This window comes from Labrus bergylta, chromosome 11 (assembly GCF_963930695.1).
Source record: "Labrus bergylta chromosome 11, fLabBer1.1, whole genome shotgun sequence".
In the NCBI taxonomy this organism is placed as follows: Eukaryota; Metazoa; Chordata; class Actinopteri; order Labriformes; family Labridae; genus Labrus; species Labrus bergylta.
Genome location: NC_089205.1, coordinates 26,691,464 through 26,708,460, shown reverse-complemented (window position 1 = coordinate 26,708,460; position 16,997 = coordinate 26,691,464). Strand labels below are relative to the sequence as shown.

Below are 16,997 nucleotides of genomic sequence, written 5' to 3'. Positions count from 1 at the left end.
CTTTGCACCTTGTCTTTTATTTCTGCCTCGTGAGGAAAGTGTTTGTAAAAGAGCAGCTCCATCTAGGGAGAGTTTGATGCTAACTACAGCTAAACCTAAAGACTCAAGTCTGTATCAAAACTGAGCTGAATATTCCAACACATTAAACACTTCCTGTTCACCACTTGTACAGTTGAGCTGTTTCTAATTTATCTGTTTGTCTTCATATGGCATAAAGCAGCAGTGTTGGACGCTCTGACTGACAGCGTGTCATGACTGTATCCCCTGAAGACAAAAGAAGAGACACTTTGGATGTCGTACAATAAAAAAAATCTGAAGGTCAGCGTGAAGCAGCAGGCAGGAAACACGAGGATGCAGCCTCAAAGAGCAGAACACACCCTGGCAGCTGAGAGCTCAGGTTCCTACTGACTGACGCAGTGTCACTCGCCCACTGAAGGGCTACACACACCACACTAACACACACACACTCAGGGGAAGACTCCTCGTGCTCACCGTATTCCTACAGACAAGGCGTACCGCATAGGAACTGACAGATACTGTATACAGCTGACACACGCTGACACACACACACACACACACACTCGTGTACAGTACACAGAGAGATACACTCTTCCTCCTCTGAATTAGTGATGAGGAGCTGTGCTGCTGAATTATTCAGTAGAGCCAAAGAGAGAAAGTTGCTGAAACTAAACAAGGTTTTGGCCCAGAAAGAGACCCATGATGACTCTGCAGGGGGAGAGAGTGAACTGCAGGTTCGGGCCGAGGTGAGCTGTGTGCAACACATTTATAGACACACAAGAGGTGTGGACTCTGGCAGGGATATGTTCACACACGTACACAAATAAATAAACTGGGATCCTCAATGTTTTTTTTTTTTTAAATCTATCTTTATAGCTGACGTTTTATAGCACAAGATCTCATATTCACATCAGTGAAACAAAAACCTACAGATCATACTACTCAGATTCACTCGTATCACTTTGTCTAGAACAGACTGCACAACGGCTAACTGTGACAAAGAGGTACAAGAGGAGGTCAAAGTGTGCAGAACAGAGAAGCTTTGATTGTTCTTGGGTGATGCACTAACGAGTGAAACATATTTGGCCTCTAGAGGTGAAGTAGAGGTGAATGTGAAGTTGGCTTTGCAAGTGAAAAAAAAGAGATTTTCATCCTCTTACTTTTCTCTCACTATGACATCACACTGTACCGAGTTCCCTAAAGTTCAACCAATCCATCGTGTCTGTAGCCTCCTACCTCATGACAGTCCTGAAGAAACCTCTGAAGTTCCCATTGGTCGTTCAGTTTGTCCAGCCACTGCTGGGCCAGCTCTCTGTTCTGGTTTCCCCTGAAAGAGTGAGGGACAGACTATTCAGTTTCATGTTATCACAGTATAATATTCACATGATTCTGTCTTCTCTATCTATACGCGTTATTTGACAGATGATGACATATCTGAAAATCAAATGTAGACTATAGAAATTCACATAATTAAGGTTAATGATTTATGTAGATAACAAAAAAAAGATTGTTTGTACCTGTTTTAGATTCATTAACATAATTGAGAAATGATTTATTACACAACCAGAATGCGATACATTAAAATAATGATGTTGCCCTGTGCTCGTTTCTCTGCCCCCATGAGAGAGAAATAAATGTCCAATGAGTTAAATTATGTAAATTTAATCTCAAACCCATATGGTTCCTCAATTGGTATTGTTGGACACATTCACAGACAAACCCCCAACCCCCTACCCAACACAGATACACAGATACACAGCAGCCCCACCTCAACCATCACACAGATTTCATGGTCAGGTGTCACTTTTGGTTCAAACAGAAGAGCTTCTGTTTTCTGTGTTTTTGTTCCTTTTTAAACTTGGGAGTCTCCTTGTATCCAGTTCTTTAGCTCTTATTCTTCTTTTTATTAAGGTTGCATTGTGTCTGAACAGCTGCACAATGCCTTAAAAGCAGCTCAACGGACAACCAGGAGCGAGTGTTGAGCTGCAGTTGGAGTTTTGTTTGAACAGAGCGAAAATCTAATCTGAAATATTAACAAGAGAAAAAGTTCTGCTGATTTTCATCTACCCGATAATGGAGTGGGAAGCATTTAATAGATACAAATTAAATTATACAGGGAAAGGTTTTATTTTGTTCTTCTTTTGTATCCATCGAATCCTTAGCTCAGTCTGTAGGGACTTGGGTTGGGAACCAGAGGGTTACCTGTTCAAGTCCCGGTGCGGACAGAATATGGAAGTTGCTCTGTCACTCTGACATTCCTCCATTAGTGCATGTTCATAGGATCCTGTTTGTGCATGTGTGTGTATATTTCAGCTTATGTGTGTGTTGCATGACTACAGAGTGTAAAAACTGAAATTTCAATAAAGCAAATCTCTTAATCTCTCTTTTGAAAACACACTAAAGGGCATATAAAACCAGAAAAAGCATAACATGGGACCTTTAAAGACACAACTCTCACTTCTTCCTCTTTACAGTATGAATAAAGTCTCCTAAAGAACAAGGCAGTCCTTTAGTCGTTGCTCTGCTTTGACAAGCGTTAACTTTTTCATTTATTTATTGGTAAACTGCGTCTAGACTCAGAAATGTTCCATTAATTGAAACCATTGATCCGTAAGAGTGTAATTCATAAACAGGGGGGAAAACTTTCTATTCAAATTTCCAGTGTGAGAATTTAACTTTCAAAGTATTTTTGATATCCTTTAATTCCTCCAACTAAAGTAAGAATTATTTTATACAAGTCCTTAATTTCGTTTTAGCTTGAATCTGAGTATTTCTTTCATTTCTCTGCATGATTCTTTTGTTTCTATGAGTTTCGGTACCTGTTGGCGAGCGTGTCGATGCGTTCCTTGATGCGATCTGAGTAGATGTTGTTCTGGCTGATCAGGCTCTCTCCAGCCTCGATCACAGCTTTGATCCGGTGCAGGTTCAGCTCCATCGTGGTGGTGAAGTCCTTGTGCTTCTTTATGGCTGCTTCGACTGTTTCCACCGTGGTCGGCAGCTCCACGTGAGCCAGGGCGGACTCCTAGATCATGAAGAGGGGAAGAGAAGTGGGATTTCTTGGATCAGAAACCTAAATCATAAAGATTGAAAGCCCATAAATATACCAAACCAGTGAATAACACCCAGTTTTCTTTCCTTTTTTAAGTTTTATTTTGGAGCTTTTTTTTGCCTTTATTTTATTTGAGAGATAGGACAGCGGATAGAGTCAAGAACCTGGGAGAGAGAGAGAGAGAGAGGAGCCACAGGTCGGATTCGAACCTGGACCGCACACTTGGACGACTGTAGCCTCTGTACTAGGCTACCGGCACCCCCAGTGTTGTTTCTTAGCTATATAGTCAAAAAGAAAATCTCCATCTCCTCCTCGTTGATCCATTTATTGGTTACGTTTGAGACCTGTGAATCAGAGTGTTTGATTGGCTGCTCTTATACGTCTTATATGACAGTTTAAGGATTATATTCTAGTTTTGGACTGTGGGTAGAATAAAACAAACATTGTGTAGGGATCTTCATGAAATCTACCTTTCATTTGATGGATCTATAACGAGAGGTTATTTTCATTTGACATTTTATGAGAAGGCAGCAGTATGTTGATTAATTATGTTCAGAACAGAAGATTTAGCAAAACACTGAAGATATAACCTTACTGATGCATTTGGCCTCTGGATACAGAGAAACTAAAACTGAGGCAGAACAACAGAGAGAAGAAGAGAGAGAGAGATCTATGGCCTGGAACGTCTTTGATACTTATTGAAGAAGAAATGCCACCCCCGCCCCCAGGCTTATAAGAAGAGGAGTCGGTTCCTGGTAAAGATCTGTTATCAAACAGAGGGAGACGTTCTGGCCAACACACAGGGATGCACACACACACACACACACACACACACACACAAACTTTGAGTCAAGGGCATCTCTGCCTGTGACATTTCCGATTAGAAAAACAAACCCCCTGTGCATGTGATGCTGAGAGCAAATACAGCAATGCAAACTGCAAACCCCAGCTCCCATGTGTACTTTATGACACAGGCTGCTCTGTAGAGAAATCTGCTTCAATCTTAACAATATGACAAAATGAACAGCTTCATTCCAAAGACGGCTTTAAGATGCTATAAGGGAAAATCCAATTTAAAGTCCTCTGATTTATCTCAACTGAAGAGGGAGTCCTAATCCAGCTGAGGTCAAACTACTAATAAAACTGTGTGTGGACTTTAAAAAGGTCCTGCCGGCTTTAATTGCTTGACACAAACGTTTGGATCTTTAATTTCTATGCTTACTTAATGGCTGCACTTCAAACAATAATTCTCATTATTTAAAGAACTCCAATGTTTACCAAATCAATTGCCACATTATCTTTTATAAATGTGAAATCGTTCCACATCTACTGTTGCTTTAATCAAATCATAATTTACATCAAAGTGTATTTTTCAAACCAAAAACTGGAAAGGTTTTCCAATCATGGACAGAATTGAGTAAGTCTAAAGAAGCTTACTGACAGCATCATCCTGGTGATGGACACACGGGTTCATAGACTTGAGCAGAAGGCATTTATGGTCAGTTTTCTCCTGCTACACCTCGTCATGAAGCCACAATGTAAATCTAAAGTTACTGAATTCTGCTGCCAGGACAGCCTCTGCTCTAATATCACATAACACAGAGGCACTCTCCACAACGACACCTGCTGACACACACACAGTACACACACAGTACACACACACTCTCTCTCTCTCTGTGACTCTCTCTCTCTATCTATCTCAGAACGACTTCTGCAGGGCTAACCCGGCCACACCCAGTACAGTCAGAGGACAATGTTTTGCCTCTGTCGAGACACCGGGATGTTAAGATGATGAGATACGGCTCGACTGATCGTTTTTCAAAGGCTTACAGGTAGACGGAATAGGAAGAGCTAAAGATGTGATTTTTTTTAAAGCCATTGCTCTACTTCTCCCCCCCCTCATTGTGCATCCACATTTGTTTGTAGATTTTGGTGTGCAGTATATTACTCCTTCTGTTTCTCCACCATTAGAAGAGAAGATCCGATTAAAAAGAAAAAGAAGAATGAGCAGAGTAAAAGGAGGATTAGTTTCTGCTTTAACAGCAGCGGAGAAACGTTTTTACTAAAAAAGCCTGTAGCTGCTTTCATATGTCTAACATAATTTTAGACATTTCTTAAAGGTGGTATATAAAACAAGTGGAGTTATTTACAATTAGCAGATTTTAGTGATGTGAAAATGCCATTTACAGGATAGCCAGTTACATATTAAGTCAGAAGGAACATACATGAGGACCAAAGAAGTACATCTTAAATTGCAAAAGCTTTGTCAGCTGTCAGCAGACCACATGCTCAGTCTGGACTCGTCTCACCTGGTTGTTGAGGAAGGACTCGGCCTGTTTAACATCTCGAAGGAACAGATGGAAAATATGCGCCTGGACCAGAACCTCTCTCCTGCTCTCCCACATCTCCAGAAGTTTGTTCCAGCCGACATCCAGCTTCTGGAGCCACTGCTGCAGGGCGGCCTGGGGGAGAGGAGCCTCCTCTGACTCCAGCAGCTCATTCATGGCCTGCAGGCGCTCATAGTCTTCTTCATACCTGCACAGAAATACACAACTTCAATCAGTGTCTGATGTATGCTGTAAGACATGTTAGGAACACATGTCAGAGATCCATCAGTCACCCACCGTCCGATCTCCTCCTTTAGGGCAGCATGTTTGTTGATGAGTTTCTCTGCCTCCTCGAGGTCGTTGGGCAGCTGGTCTGAGGCAGCAGAGGTCTGCGTCTGGACCAACCAGGTGAGGAACGAGTCCAGGTCCTGGCAGGATGGGGGAAAGAACATAGATGACTTTAATTACATTTTAATAATGAGGAGAATAATTACCCCTTTTTAAAACATTATAACTATCTATATAGTTTTTTTCTGATTCAGACTTTGATTATTGTGAAATTTTAGGAGGTAAAAAAGTATTTTTATGTGTCTTAGGAGGAAAACAATCCTCTGTATAACATCCCTAAGGTTTCAAACTTTCATAAACTTGTTCAAAGGCTTTATATGCGATTTTTTGATCCAGCAGGTGTCGCCCTTGAGCACCAGCATGAAACCAAAACAACTGGCGCTGCATTGTTGTGTTAGCATGCTAATGCTAGAGATCTTTATTATGCTGGTATCTTCACACTGCATGTAAATTTACCTGAAATGAGCGTGATCTAGAAACACAGTTAAGCAGTGAGTACAGTATGTTATTCTTCTTTTTTCTAGTCCCTCAATTAAACAACTTTTATACACGAGGGGAGGAGTCAGCCGGCCGTCCCGGCGATGTAAACAAACTGAAGATAGGACTCTGAAAACTCTGAAAACATCGCAGACAGTGGGACTCGGGTGTTACACCCATTGTAGACAGTCATGACTCACAGAGTTATTTTCAGAGGATATACTTGATTTATATTATATTTAAATTTTTAAAATCACATATAAAGACTTTAAGGTTTATGAAAGTTTATAAAATGCTTAGCCGTCATGGCCACAAGTGCAGCTGCCACCATCACCCGCTACACGCTATCAGGTGAAATTGAAACCAATCCTCCTGTGTACCTGTATGAAGCTCTGCAGCCTGCTAGCCACCATCAGTGAGTCTTCACAGCCCTGCAGGGTGCGTTTCAGCTCCTCCCACTCCACACTGATGCCATCAAAGGAACGAGAACCTCCATGGCCCGGCTTCCATGGACGGTTGCCAGATGCTCCGCCTCTTCCTACATTCATTAAAGTGCAGGTAAAGAAATTAGGAATACCACAGTCGAACCCTAAACAACGTTTTCCCTTAATGTTTCTTTATTCAGTGTTTTTTCCCATGATTCCCGACCTGTAGATGTAGGAGTTTGGGCTCCAGAACAGACAGGGCTCCCTCCATGGTGGTGAGCCGCCTCTGCAGAGCCAGGACTCCGCCCAGGTCGCTGCCCATGTACTGAGTAGCATCGATGGCTTTTCTTTTGTCCTGGATCTGGGACTTGATCTCAGCGCACTCCAGCAGGTAGTTCTGCAGGCGTAACATCGAGTCCAGCTGATCTTTCTTCAGCTCAACCAGCTCCACAATGCTGTTCCACCTGGTAAGACGTAAAAAAAAAGGCAGGATAGAGTCATACTGCAAGTGTAGTTTGAGGGGGATGAAGAGAGTGGGATGTTGTTCTGTGAAGGAAAAAATGTGTGATAGATAGTAATCATATACTGGAGAGCGTTTTGTTTCAGTAATGTAAAGATATAAATATGTATGTATATGTAATATATGTATAAATATGCATTTATTTTTCTTCCTTTGTACAGTGATAAGGCTTGAAAACATTAGACTGTAAGACTACCAGCCTGTAATTATGTTCTTCTTAGTTCACCTAAATGCTGCACATGAAGAAAGTGATCGATGAAGCTGAATCAAATAATTTATCAAGTATCACAGGCAAAGGAGGTCAGACCAGAAATCAAGCCTGCTCGTTTAGCACTTACTTTTAAAAATCATGTCACCACTATGTTGAGGACCTGAAATGACCGGACATGACCTCTTTTGTTTCATGTGAGGCTTGATTATCTTTGCTCTCCGCTCTGCTGTGGTTTGAGCCCAGGCCTCAACTGTTTACCATATCGTCATACAATATGTTCCCCTGATTCTGATCCAGACAAGCACACCTCACTGCACCTCCGCTCAGCCAAGAATCACACACACACACACACACACACACACACACACACACACACACACACACACACACACGTCCAAAGATGCATACACACACATTCAGATCCTTTGACTGGAATGAGGTAACGGCAGAGTCACTGCGAGGCAGACAGAGCGCTCAGCAGGCGGGAAATAAAACAGCTTGGTGACTATAACATCACATAGTAAAGTCGTCTTTTAGAATCAGAATCAGCTTTATTAGCCAGGTATGTGTGCACATGAAGGAATGGGACTCTGGTGAACTTTACTCTCCATTTACAATAATTAAAGACTAAATATGAAACTATTAAAGAAGCCTTTATAAGACAATAAGATGATGCAAAGTAGCAGTCGAGATTTTTGGGGGGTTCTGTATGTGGGTGTGCTGCTTCTCAAAAATGACACACTGAATGATTTGTTATATTATTTATTTTTAATCATAAACTCTGCATGATTAAAGTCATTCAATTAGTTATAATAATTGTTTTTAATGCTTTTAAAATTGTGTATAAGCTTACGCAATGTGGAAGGCAGAATAAGTAAAGGTAAAAGATTAAAGATTGAGCTGTGAACACAGGAAGTAAATTATGTCCTTGTGCTTTATGAAGAAGGAATATTTCTACACTGGATCAGTACATTCTGAGTTTCTCTGTCGCTAATCAAAAAGATAAAGGGAATTCATACTTACACCCCGATGTTAACAATCATCTGTAATCTGTGTCTGTATCTGAAGCAAGCTAAGACATGTCTAGTAAAGATCTTTATTTAATATGTCTCACACTTGAAAACGTGCTGAGAACAGAGAAGTGTTTATTTTGTATGTTTCTTCTTATGTTTGCTCTCTGTTGGCCACGTCCGAACTGAGGCAGCCAGCAGCACAGATGGCCACCCTGAGACCGACACCGCGTGCCAAGGTCACAAGACTCATGGACACCCGGCCGTCACGGGCTCTGCTGCCAGGACAATGACAGTGAATGGTCAGTGAATATTAGTGAGACACATATCAGAGGGCCGACCTGGCTGGACATCAGCGTAAAATTAACATGTCGGCCAAACAGAAATTTTCTCTTTTCTACACAATCTCTCTTTCCTCCTTTCTCGCTGCAGAAAGTAGGACAGAGATGTAATGAACCAATTCACCGTTTACCTACATAAGTCCACATGCTGCTCTCTGGATGCAGCACAGCTCATGAAAATCTTTAAATTAATTTCTCTAAATAAATGTGGAAATAATCATGAATCTTGTCATGCAGTAAATCCTCCACACTCTCTTACTGTTGAGTGGCTTACTAATCAGCACTTTGGCAGCAGCTATCACTGCGTCCTGGCTCATAAAGACTCCTGTTGTTACTGATCAGATGACCAAACTCTCATTTTTAGCATCCATTATAAATAGAGACAGAATGCACAAGGTACTGGGTGTTCATTCATAAACCCTAGTCTATATTTGGTCACTAGTTGTAAACAACTATGACAGATTTCCTTTAATGTTAATTATATTTTCTTCCTCTGAATTATGTTATCAATACAATTAAAGTGTGCTTTGAGGGAAACACTATGTACCAGTACCGCTGTCTTTGGACTAACAGTAGGAACATCAGTAGTGGTGGTATTTACAGGAAGAGGGATGCAATGTAACAATAGCAGTGAAACTGAAAGAGAAGCATGAGGGTGTTTAAGTGTTGTTGTCAGTGAAAGCACAAACAGTAATCAGAATGCTGGTTTTGGTGCAAGAAGCAGAGGTTGTTTCTGAAGCTAAGTTTGCTGTTTTGTTTCAGTACCTGGAGTTGAGGTGGTCCTGACATCCTCTGACTTCTGTAGAAGAAGGATGACCTCCATCCAGGAGCTGCTGGACTATCTGGTTAACGTCCAGGATCCTTCCCATTAGGCTGTTCATCTCCTGGTCCAGACTCTCAAACCTAGAACAAAGGGCATTGTGGGAAGTGATGGGACACTCTGTGGGTTAAGAGTTTTAGCATGCCAAAACAAATCTCTTCCCCCTTCCTCTTCTCCCCCTTTTCCTCACCTGTGTGCCACCACCTCCACATCCTCCAGCTTCTCTGGGATCTCCATCTTGTCCAGCCACTGCTCCTTTTCATCAATCCACAGCTCGCAGGAATTGACCTCACTGAACATGCGGTAGACTGCAAGGGCATCATGGAGCCACTGCTGCCTGAGCACCGCCACCTCAATCACCTCAGTATAGAGCTGCTCCACCTCTCCCATACGCACCTGCGACTCCTGCAGGTAGGAGCGGGAAGAGTGACTAAAAACAACTGAAATGATGAATACTCAAATGTAAAATATCCATTTCCTGTTCCTGCTACCCACCTCCTGTTCACGGTATCGCAGAGGCAGCGCCACCATGTGTTTGCGCAGCGCCACCACATGCAGTCGGTGTTTGTCGATGGCCTCGCTGACCCCTCTGTGTTTCTTCAGCAGCGACTGGGTGGAGTACTCATCGTGTCCGAAGTCTTCACTGGAGACCAGGCGGTAAGCGTCCTGCAGCCAGGCCACCAGGTCGTCCGTCTCCGTCGAGAACTGGAAATAGTTTAGTGCCTCCTGCAGGTGGCCAAGACGCTGCGCCGCCTGGTCCTCCAGACTCTTCCACTCAGTCTTCACCTCCATGATGCGGTCCTGGATCCCCGCCATGGCGAAGCTCTGCTCACTCAGGATCTGCTTTCCTTGCTTCATGGTGTTCTGGAGAAGGGAGGCAGGATAGATGGTTACCAGTGTTCTCATTTCAGACTTTATGCAATAAAGTGAAACACTGGCCAACACTTTAAACTACAGTTTACTCTCCTCTCTAAACTACAATATTCCTTTTAATTGATTTTTTAAAAACTTTTATCTCGCTAATTGTGCCAATAACAGCCAGAAAAAATGTTTGATTGTGATTATTACCGTTCAAAACTGTTAAACATTTGAAATAAACAAATATATCTCTACTGAAAACAAGCAGGGTGATGATCTTATAACACATGTTTAAATATCTAAACACACACCTGAAGCAGCGAGCGATGAGCGAGTAGTTCTCCAGCCAGCGTCTTGTGTTTTTGAAGTAACTTCAACACACTGCTCAGGTCCTTCCCGTAACCCTGAGCTCCCAGGATGGAGCTCTTCTCCCTGATCCAGGCCTCCGACTCCTCCAGCTCCTAACAAGTGACAAAAACAACATACAAGACCATTATTCTTCCAAAAACAGAGTTTAATTAAAGTATGATAGATTTATTAATCAACACTTTAATATGGGCCTAATGACATACTGAACCTGTGTGAACAATGCTCTTAAAAATTTTGTTTTTCTTATTTCTACTGCAGTAGGGAAACAAAAACTTTAAATACATGTACATGTATGTAGTTGTTTCTAAAGGCAACAATAATACCAAGAATGGAGAACCACCAATGAGGTGGATTTAAGTTCAAATCTGGCTTACTAACTCATTCCATGTCTTTGTTCGGGTTTGTTTAATCTCCTGATTGAATCCTTTTCTCTGGTTTTTGTTTATTTGTTTTAATCCTGAGTTTATTAGCCAATTGTTTTGAATTGTCTAAATAATATAAAACAGTTTAACTAACTTTTCTACTGATTTACCTTACCACCAAACTGTTGCCGATTCCTGGCACAAGGTGAGTGTGAAAGTTGTAACAATGATTTTTTTTTGCAAACTAACAGAAACATTCATGACCTGTCCTACCTGAAAGAAGGCCCACAGTTGCCTCGACTCTTCAAGCTCTGAGCGTCTTTTATCTGCCAGTTGTTTCAGCTCCTCCAAACAGGAGGAGACGTGGTTGACACGGTTACAGATCACCTGTGGGTCACAAGGTTGGTAGCCTGAAAGACAAAACACAAATGTCTATTACCATAAGAACACAAGGATGAAGCACTAAAGATTAAATCACAAAATACCATTTTCCTCTCTTTTTCTAATTCAATGAGTATAGCTATGTGTATTTTATCATTAAATATTTAATAATTAAATACAACAAAACTATACATGACATACAAGAAACACGATACATGTGTGTAAACTGCATACCCTCTATAGTTGTAAATTTGAGTGCGGCAGTGTTGAGTGTCTCGACCCTCTCAGCCTGCGCGCCAATGTCGGCTTCCTGCAAGCTGTGTTTCTGCAGCAGGTCGTCCACCTCCAGGAGATGCTTCCCAAAGTCCTTCGACAGCAGCTGGACCTGGGATGGAGATGATGATGGGAGGAAGGAAGAAAGAGAAAGCAGAGTGATGAAAGGGAACTTCAGTAATCCATTTTTATCTAATTTTATTTCTCTTTTCATCCCTGCTTCATTTTCTTTTGTTTCTTTTAATAATCAAAAACATGCAAGTACACATATGCACTCTTTCTTCTTTGATATCTGGATCTCTAATTTACATTTTTCACTTTTCAGAGTATGAACGTTTCCCTCCACTTCTACTGTCTTTATCTAGCTAATGATGTATGAAAGGGTTATCCCTCTTGGTTGGTTTCTCTTACTAGCCTTCATTACCTGTGTGTCCTCCATCCAGTCGATCATGTAGACCATGTCCTGAAAAGTCTTCTGTAGAGCCAGGTTCTTCTCCAGCCTGGTCCTCCGTCCAGCCACCAGCTCCTTCAGCAGACTCCACTGGCCCAGGATGTTCTCCTTTCGTGCCAGGATGCGTCGTATGTCGTAGTATCCCTCCGACTCCATCTCTGCACTCAGCTCAACCACCACCCCTATTCGTTCTTCATAAGAAGCTATGTCCGCCTCGATGGCCTCGTGTTTCTTCATTGCCGCCTCAACTGCTGGTAGGTCATAGCCAAAGTTGTCCTGTTGGCAGAGAGAAGAAAAAAGAAAACAAGATGTAAACATTAGTCTGAATCTGATGGACAATATCTACAGACATAGAACAAACACAGCTAGAACCTGAACTTTCACACAGAAGAACAAGACATCATAGACATTTTAAATGACTTAAATACTATTCTCTAATGCAGATTTAAAGGCTTAATATGCGCACTTAAATGTAATATAAATCAAGTATATCCTCTGAAAATAACTGTGAGTCATGACTGTCTACAATGAGTGTAACACCCGAGTCCCACTGTCTGTGATGTTTTCAGAGTTTTCAGAGTCCTATCTTCACTTTGTTTACATCGCCGGGACGGCCGGCTGACTCCTCCCCTCACATATAAAAGTTGTTTAATTGAGGGACTAGAGAAAATAAGAATAACATACTGTACTCACTGCTTAACTGTGTTTCTAGATCACGCTCATTTCAGGTAAATTTACATGCAGTGTGAAGATACCAGCATAATAAAGATCACTAGCATTAGCATGCTAACACAACAATGCAGCGCGAGTTGTTTTGGTTTCATGCTGGTGCTCAAGGGCGACACCTGCTGGATCAAAAAATCACTTATAAAGCCTTTAAAGCACCCAGATCCTGGAATATTTTCATTCAAATATTAAACCACTGTAAAACATTTGTCTGAACTTCATAACAAGAGAGGAAGTAGAATTAAAACAGTTGTAACCTTTTTAAGGGTTGGGCTGTAATACAAACAGAAAAACCAAAACTCTGTCTAGATGGGAGCGGAGATGAAGTTGTGATGGAGCTGAAGTATGAGGAATACGTTCACATAATAAAACACTGTTTTAAACAGGGGTGCATCTGAGATCTGTACCTGAGAAACGAGTCTCTGGTTCTCATTGAGCCACGCTTGTCTCATGGTCGTTTTGTGGTCGAAGCATTGAGCCAGCAGCTCCAGCTTCTCCTGACGAATCAACTCCTTACGTAGAGCCACGCCCCTCTCATGTTCTGCCTTTTCCAGCCTCTCCCAGGCCTGGATGAAACATGACAATGAAAACCTTTATTAGGGTTATTAAGGTAACTATAGAAAAGTAAGAAGATAGAACAGTAATATGGAAATGTAGCCATATAACATCGGGAGTTAAGCTGAGCTGTGATTCTCACTGGTATGTGTTGCCTCTTCATTGTTCAGTAAAAGGTGAAATACTTTAGTATAAATTAGAACACAGAGCTGGTGGATGCATGACCTTGTTGATGTCGGAGATGAGCTTCCCATCATGAGGCACGTAGGGTTTCTGGTTGTTGGCTCTGAGTTTACTTTGGATGGTGAAGAGAAGGACCTCAAGATTCCCCTTCTCCTGAAACCTGAGCGAGGAACACAACAACTTTAGTGAGTGAACCTGTTTTCTCCTTCAACAGTCCCCTCCTGTGTAGGACACGCTGACAACAAGGTCTTCCAACTTTTGCTGTCTTGTTCAAGGACACTCCAGTGGAGTAAATACTGGCCGACACTGGTTTGAGGAGTCCTGGTGAAGTGCAGTTTCTCCGCTCACTCTTGCGCTCTGCTGTCCAGAGTCAGGACGGTTTGTCACTCAGGGGGAAGTCTCGAGTGTGTTTATTACAGAATCAAACCAATATGGCAACATTTTCAGAACAAGTGCAAGAGCCTCATTGTGAAATTAAAGACATTCAGGACCTTGGAATATGATGACAAGACATCAATTTGTGATTTTAACTTCAAATGTGCAAATGGATTCTTGTGAAGATATTCTGAGTAGGATGTCATGCGTAGGAATGTAGGAGATAAGATTAACTTTTATTGATCCCTGTGAGGGGAAATTTCAGTTTTTACACTCTGTAGTCATGCAACACACACATAGCCTGAAGCATATACACACATGCACACAAACAGGATCCTATGGACCTATGGCACTATGGGAGAGATGTCAGAGTGACAGAGCTGCCCACGGTGGGCACCCGAGCTGGTGGTGGGGAGGGGGTTTGGTGCCTTGCTCAAGGGCACCTCAGCAGTGCTCAGGCACTTCTCCAGCTACCAGACCAACTTCCATACTTTGTCCGCACCAGGACTAGAACCGGCGACCCTCTGCTTCTCAATCCAAGTCCCTACAGACTGAGCTACTGCCGCCCAGGTGACTGTTATATTCCTCAAAGCTGGTGTCTGTGTATGTCTTGGTGTGTCTGCCCAACAATACTAAACACGAAAGTTTTAACGCAGATTTCTCAGAAAAATTTAAAATCCTTACATCCGAGGTAGATCGAGAGAGCCAGATAAGTTCCAGCATTTTAAATAATTACTAATTAAAAGATAAGTTACAAAATGACGCAGGTTAAAACTCTTATCAGGTAATCATTTATGAACTAATTGCTGTGATTTAAATCTCATCTAATTAAATCTCCTTGTTTTCTGTGTTTTCAGTTGGTTGGCAGTGAACAAGATTTTCTTAAGGGTTAAGAAATAAAATAAAAACATGTGGCACCCTGCAGAATCATGAATCTGCATGCTCAAAGGTTTGACACATTTCTTTTTCTTTAACTTATGTATTACTGACTGCACAGCTCTGGACAGCTCCCCATGTCAATACTGTCCATTTACAACTCTGGTTTTGCACATTTACATTTATCTACAGCAAAGTATGTTGTATTTAATCTTTTCTTAATTAAGACTAGTAATGCTTAGTTAAATCCTGGTTGTATATATTCCCATTCTTAGTTTTTATATTTTTAGTGCTTATTCACTTTGTATTTAATATTATATTGTGTTAAAATTGCTCATATTGTGTGTTTGAACAACCTGCTGCTGTAACGCCTCAATTCCCCAGTTTGGGATCAATAAAGTAATTCTATTCTATTTTACAGAACAGCCCTTTTCCACAGGCTGCACAGTTTCTAATTCTCTTTATTAACTACACTAAATGAATGCAAATGTCAAGAATACTTGTTTGTAAACTCATTTAAACTTTTTGCACAAACAGTAAAAAAAAAAAAAAAACTTCTATAAACCTCTAAACTATGTGCTCTGCAGTACAGGACATGTATGAATGAATATGCATGATAAGGAGTGTTTGTGTAATGACTTAAATATCAAGATGTCATTCTAAAAGTTAACTGAACGTACTTGATGGGCTTCTCTATGGTGCAGTAGGTCGTGAAGGCCTGTAGCTGCTGCTGCACTCCCGTCAGCGAGTTGGCAAACTTCTGGTTGCTGATGACCGCGATGGTCTTTTCTATCCACTCCAGCAGGTCGGACGCCAGAGCCTCATAGCGGTTGACAATCTTCTCTGCCTCGATACAATTGTCGAGCACCTGAGCCGGATAGACAGCACAAGGTTGCGAACATATTTGGAGAGGAGTAATGTGATAATGAGTGGAGGAAAAAAAGGTCAAAATGGGAAGAGAGGGATGCACAGTGTGATACTCAGTATATGATATGCATTCTTCTTCTGTTCCTGCTCCTGTGATGAAGTGTTTGGCTTGCTAACAGAAACGCTGGACTTTACATGGAGTTTCACTGTGCTTAAGCTGCGGAAAGTTTTTTTTAATTTTTTATTTTTTTACCTTGCCAACCCTCTTGCCCTCCACAATAAGAGCCTTCATTTTGGAGAAGTAATGGTAGTAGGAGACCACATAGGTAATGATGGACTTTTCATCTGGGTTCTCTGTGTTCACATCTGCACAACAAGGTGGTGGGAGACAGAGAGAAGACCACAGAGGAGTTGACTTAAGTTTGAGCAACACAGTATTAAGTATTAACCTCAGTGGTTAAAAATAAGAATTCTGTTTTAGAACGCCATCATGGATATTTCTGCATGTTATGTAATCTGACTGAACATGCTCACCTTCAGGGTCCAGGAGTTTGGTGAGGCCCAGGTGCTGCTCGGCGATGTTGAAGGCTTGCTGGAGGTTGTGGGTTGCATTGGACCGCGTGAGCTTGTGGAACTCTATTAGGTCAGGTCTGTTAGGCACAAAATGGTCACATGTCATGTTCGCATGGCTGTACTCTCAAACTGCTATGTAGGTCAAATCTTTCAAAACCATGTTTGTGGGTTGATTTAAATCCTTCTGTAGATATTTGAATTCATCTTTACTTTTTGTATTTTTCAATAATAATCATTATAATAAGAAGAATAAGAATGATTATTATAACAGCTGTAAAGTCACAACTTCTCAGTGTTGAAATGAAAGCATACTCATTAGGTGTGTAAAAAATAGAACCTGCCTGTGTCTGTGAATGAGGGCGTTGAAGGCAAGGCCGTCTCTCCAGCAGGTGGTGAAATTCTGGATGTTGACCTCAGGGTACCTGTGGCATGGAAGAATCTACAGTCACTCTAACTGTACACCAACATGTGGCAATCAAACTTACAATTACACACCATGTACAGTAGGTTCATTGAATCGACGATAAATGACATGCAGTTTGTATCCTGTATTATTTTGTGTGACTTCTCACCCTGCGGTCTTCATCTGGCACCAGAGCAGC

General features: G+C 41.6%; 1 protein-coding gene across 1 annotated transcript in view; it reads right to left on the bottom strand.

Moving 5' to 3' along the window:
- LOC109991268 (spectrin beta chain, non-erythrocytic 4) overlaps nt 1-16,516 on the bottom strand; it is a 54,327-nt gene extending 37,811 nt beyond the window's left edge. The window contains 19 exon segments of the mRNA XM_065960263.1: nt 1,255-1,345; nt 2,838-3,040; nt 5,377-5,602; nt 5,692-5,822; nt 6,600-6,691; nt 6,694-6,757; nt 6,868-7,108; nt 9,492-9,629; nt 9,737-9,951; nt 10,042-10,410; nt 10,716-10,865; nt 11,409-11,545; nt 11,751-11,901; nt 12,214-12,516; nt 13,374-13,532; nt 13,747-13,864; nt 15,636-15,823; nt 16,076-16,188; nt 16,357-16,516. Of these exon segments, the coding sequence (XP_065816335.1) occupies nt 1,255-1,345; nt 2,838-3,040; nt 5,377-5,602; nt 5,692-5,822; nt 6,600-6,691; nt 6,694-6,757; nt 6,868-7,108; nt 9,492-9,629; nt 9,737-9,951; nt 10,042-10,410; nt 10,716-10,865; nt 11,409-11,545; nt 11,751-11,901; nt 12,214-12,516; nt 13,374-13,532; nt 13,747-13,864; nt 15,636-15,823; nt 16,076-16,188; nt 16,357-16,501 (3,234 nt within the window). The 5' untranslated portion in view covers nt 16,502-16,516.
- Nucleotides 16,517-16,997: the final 481 nt, after the last annotated feature.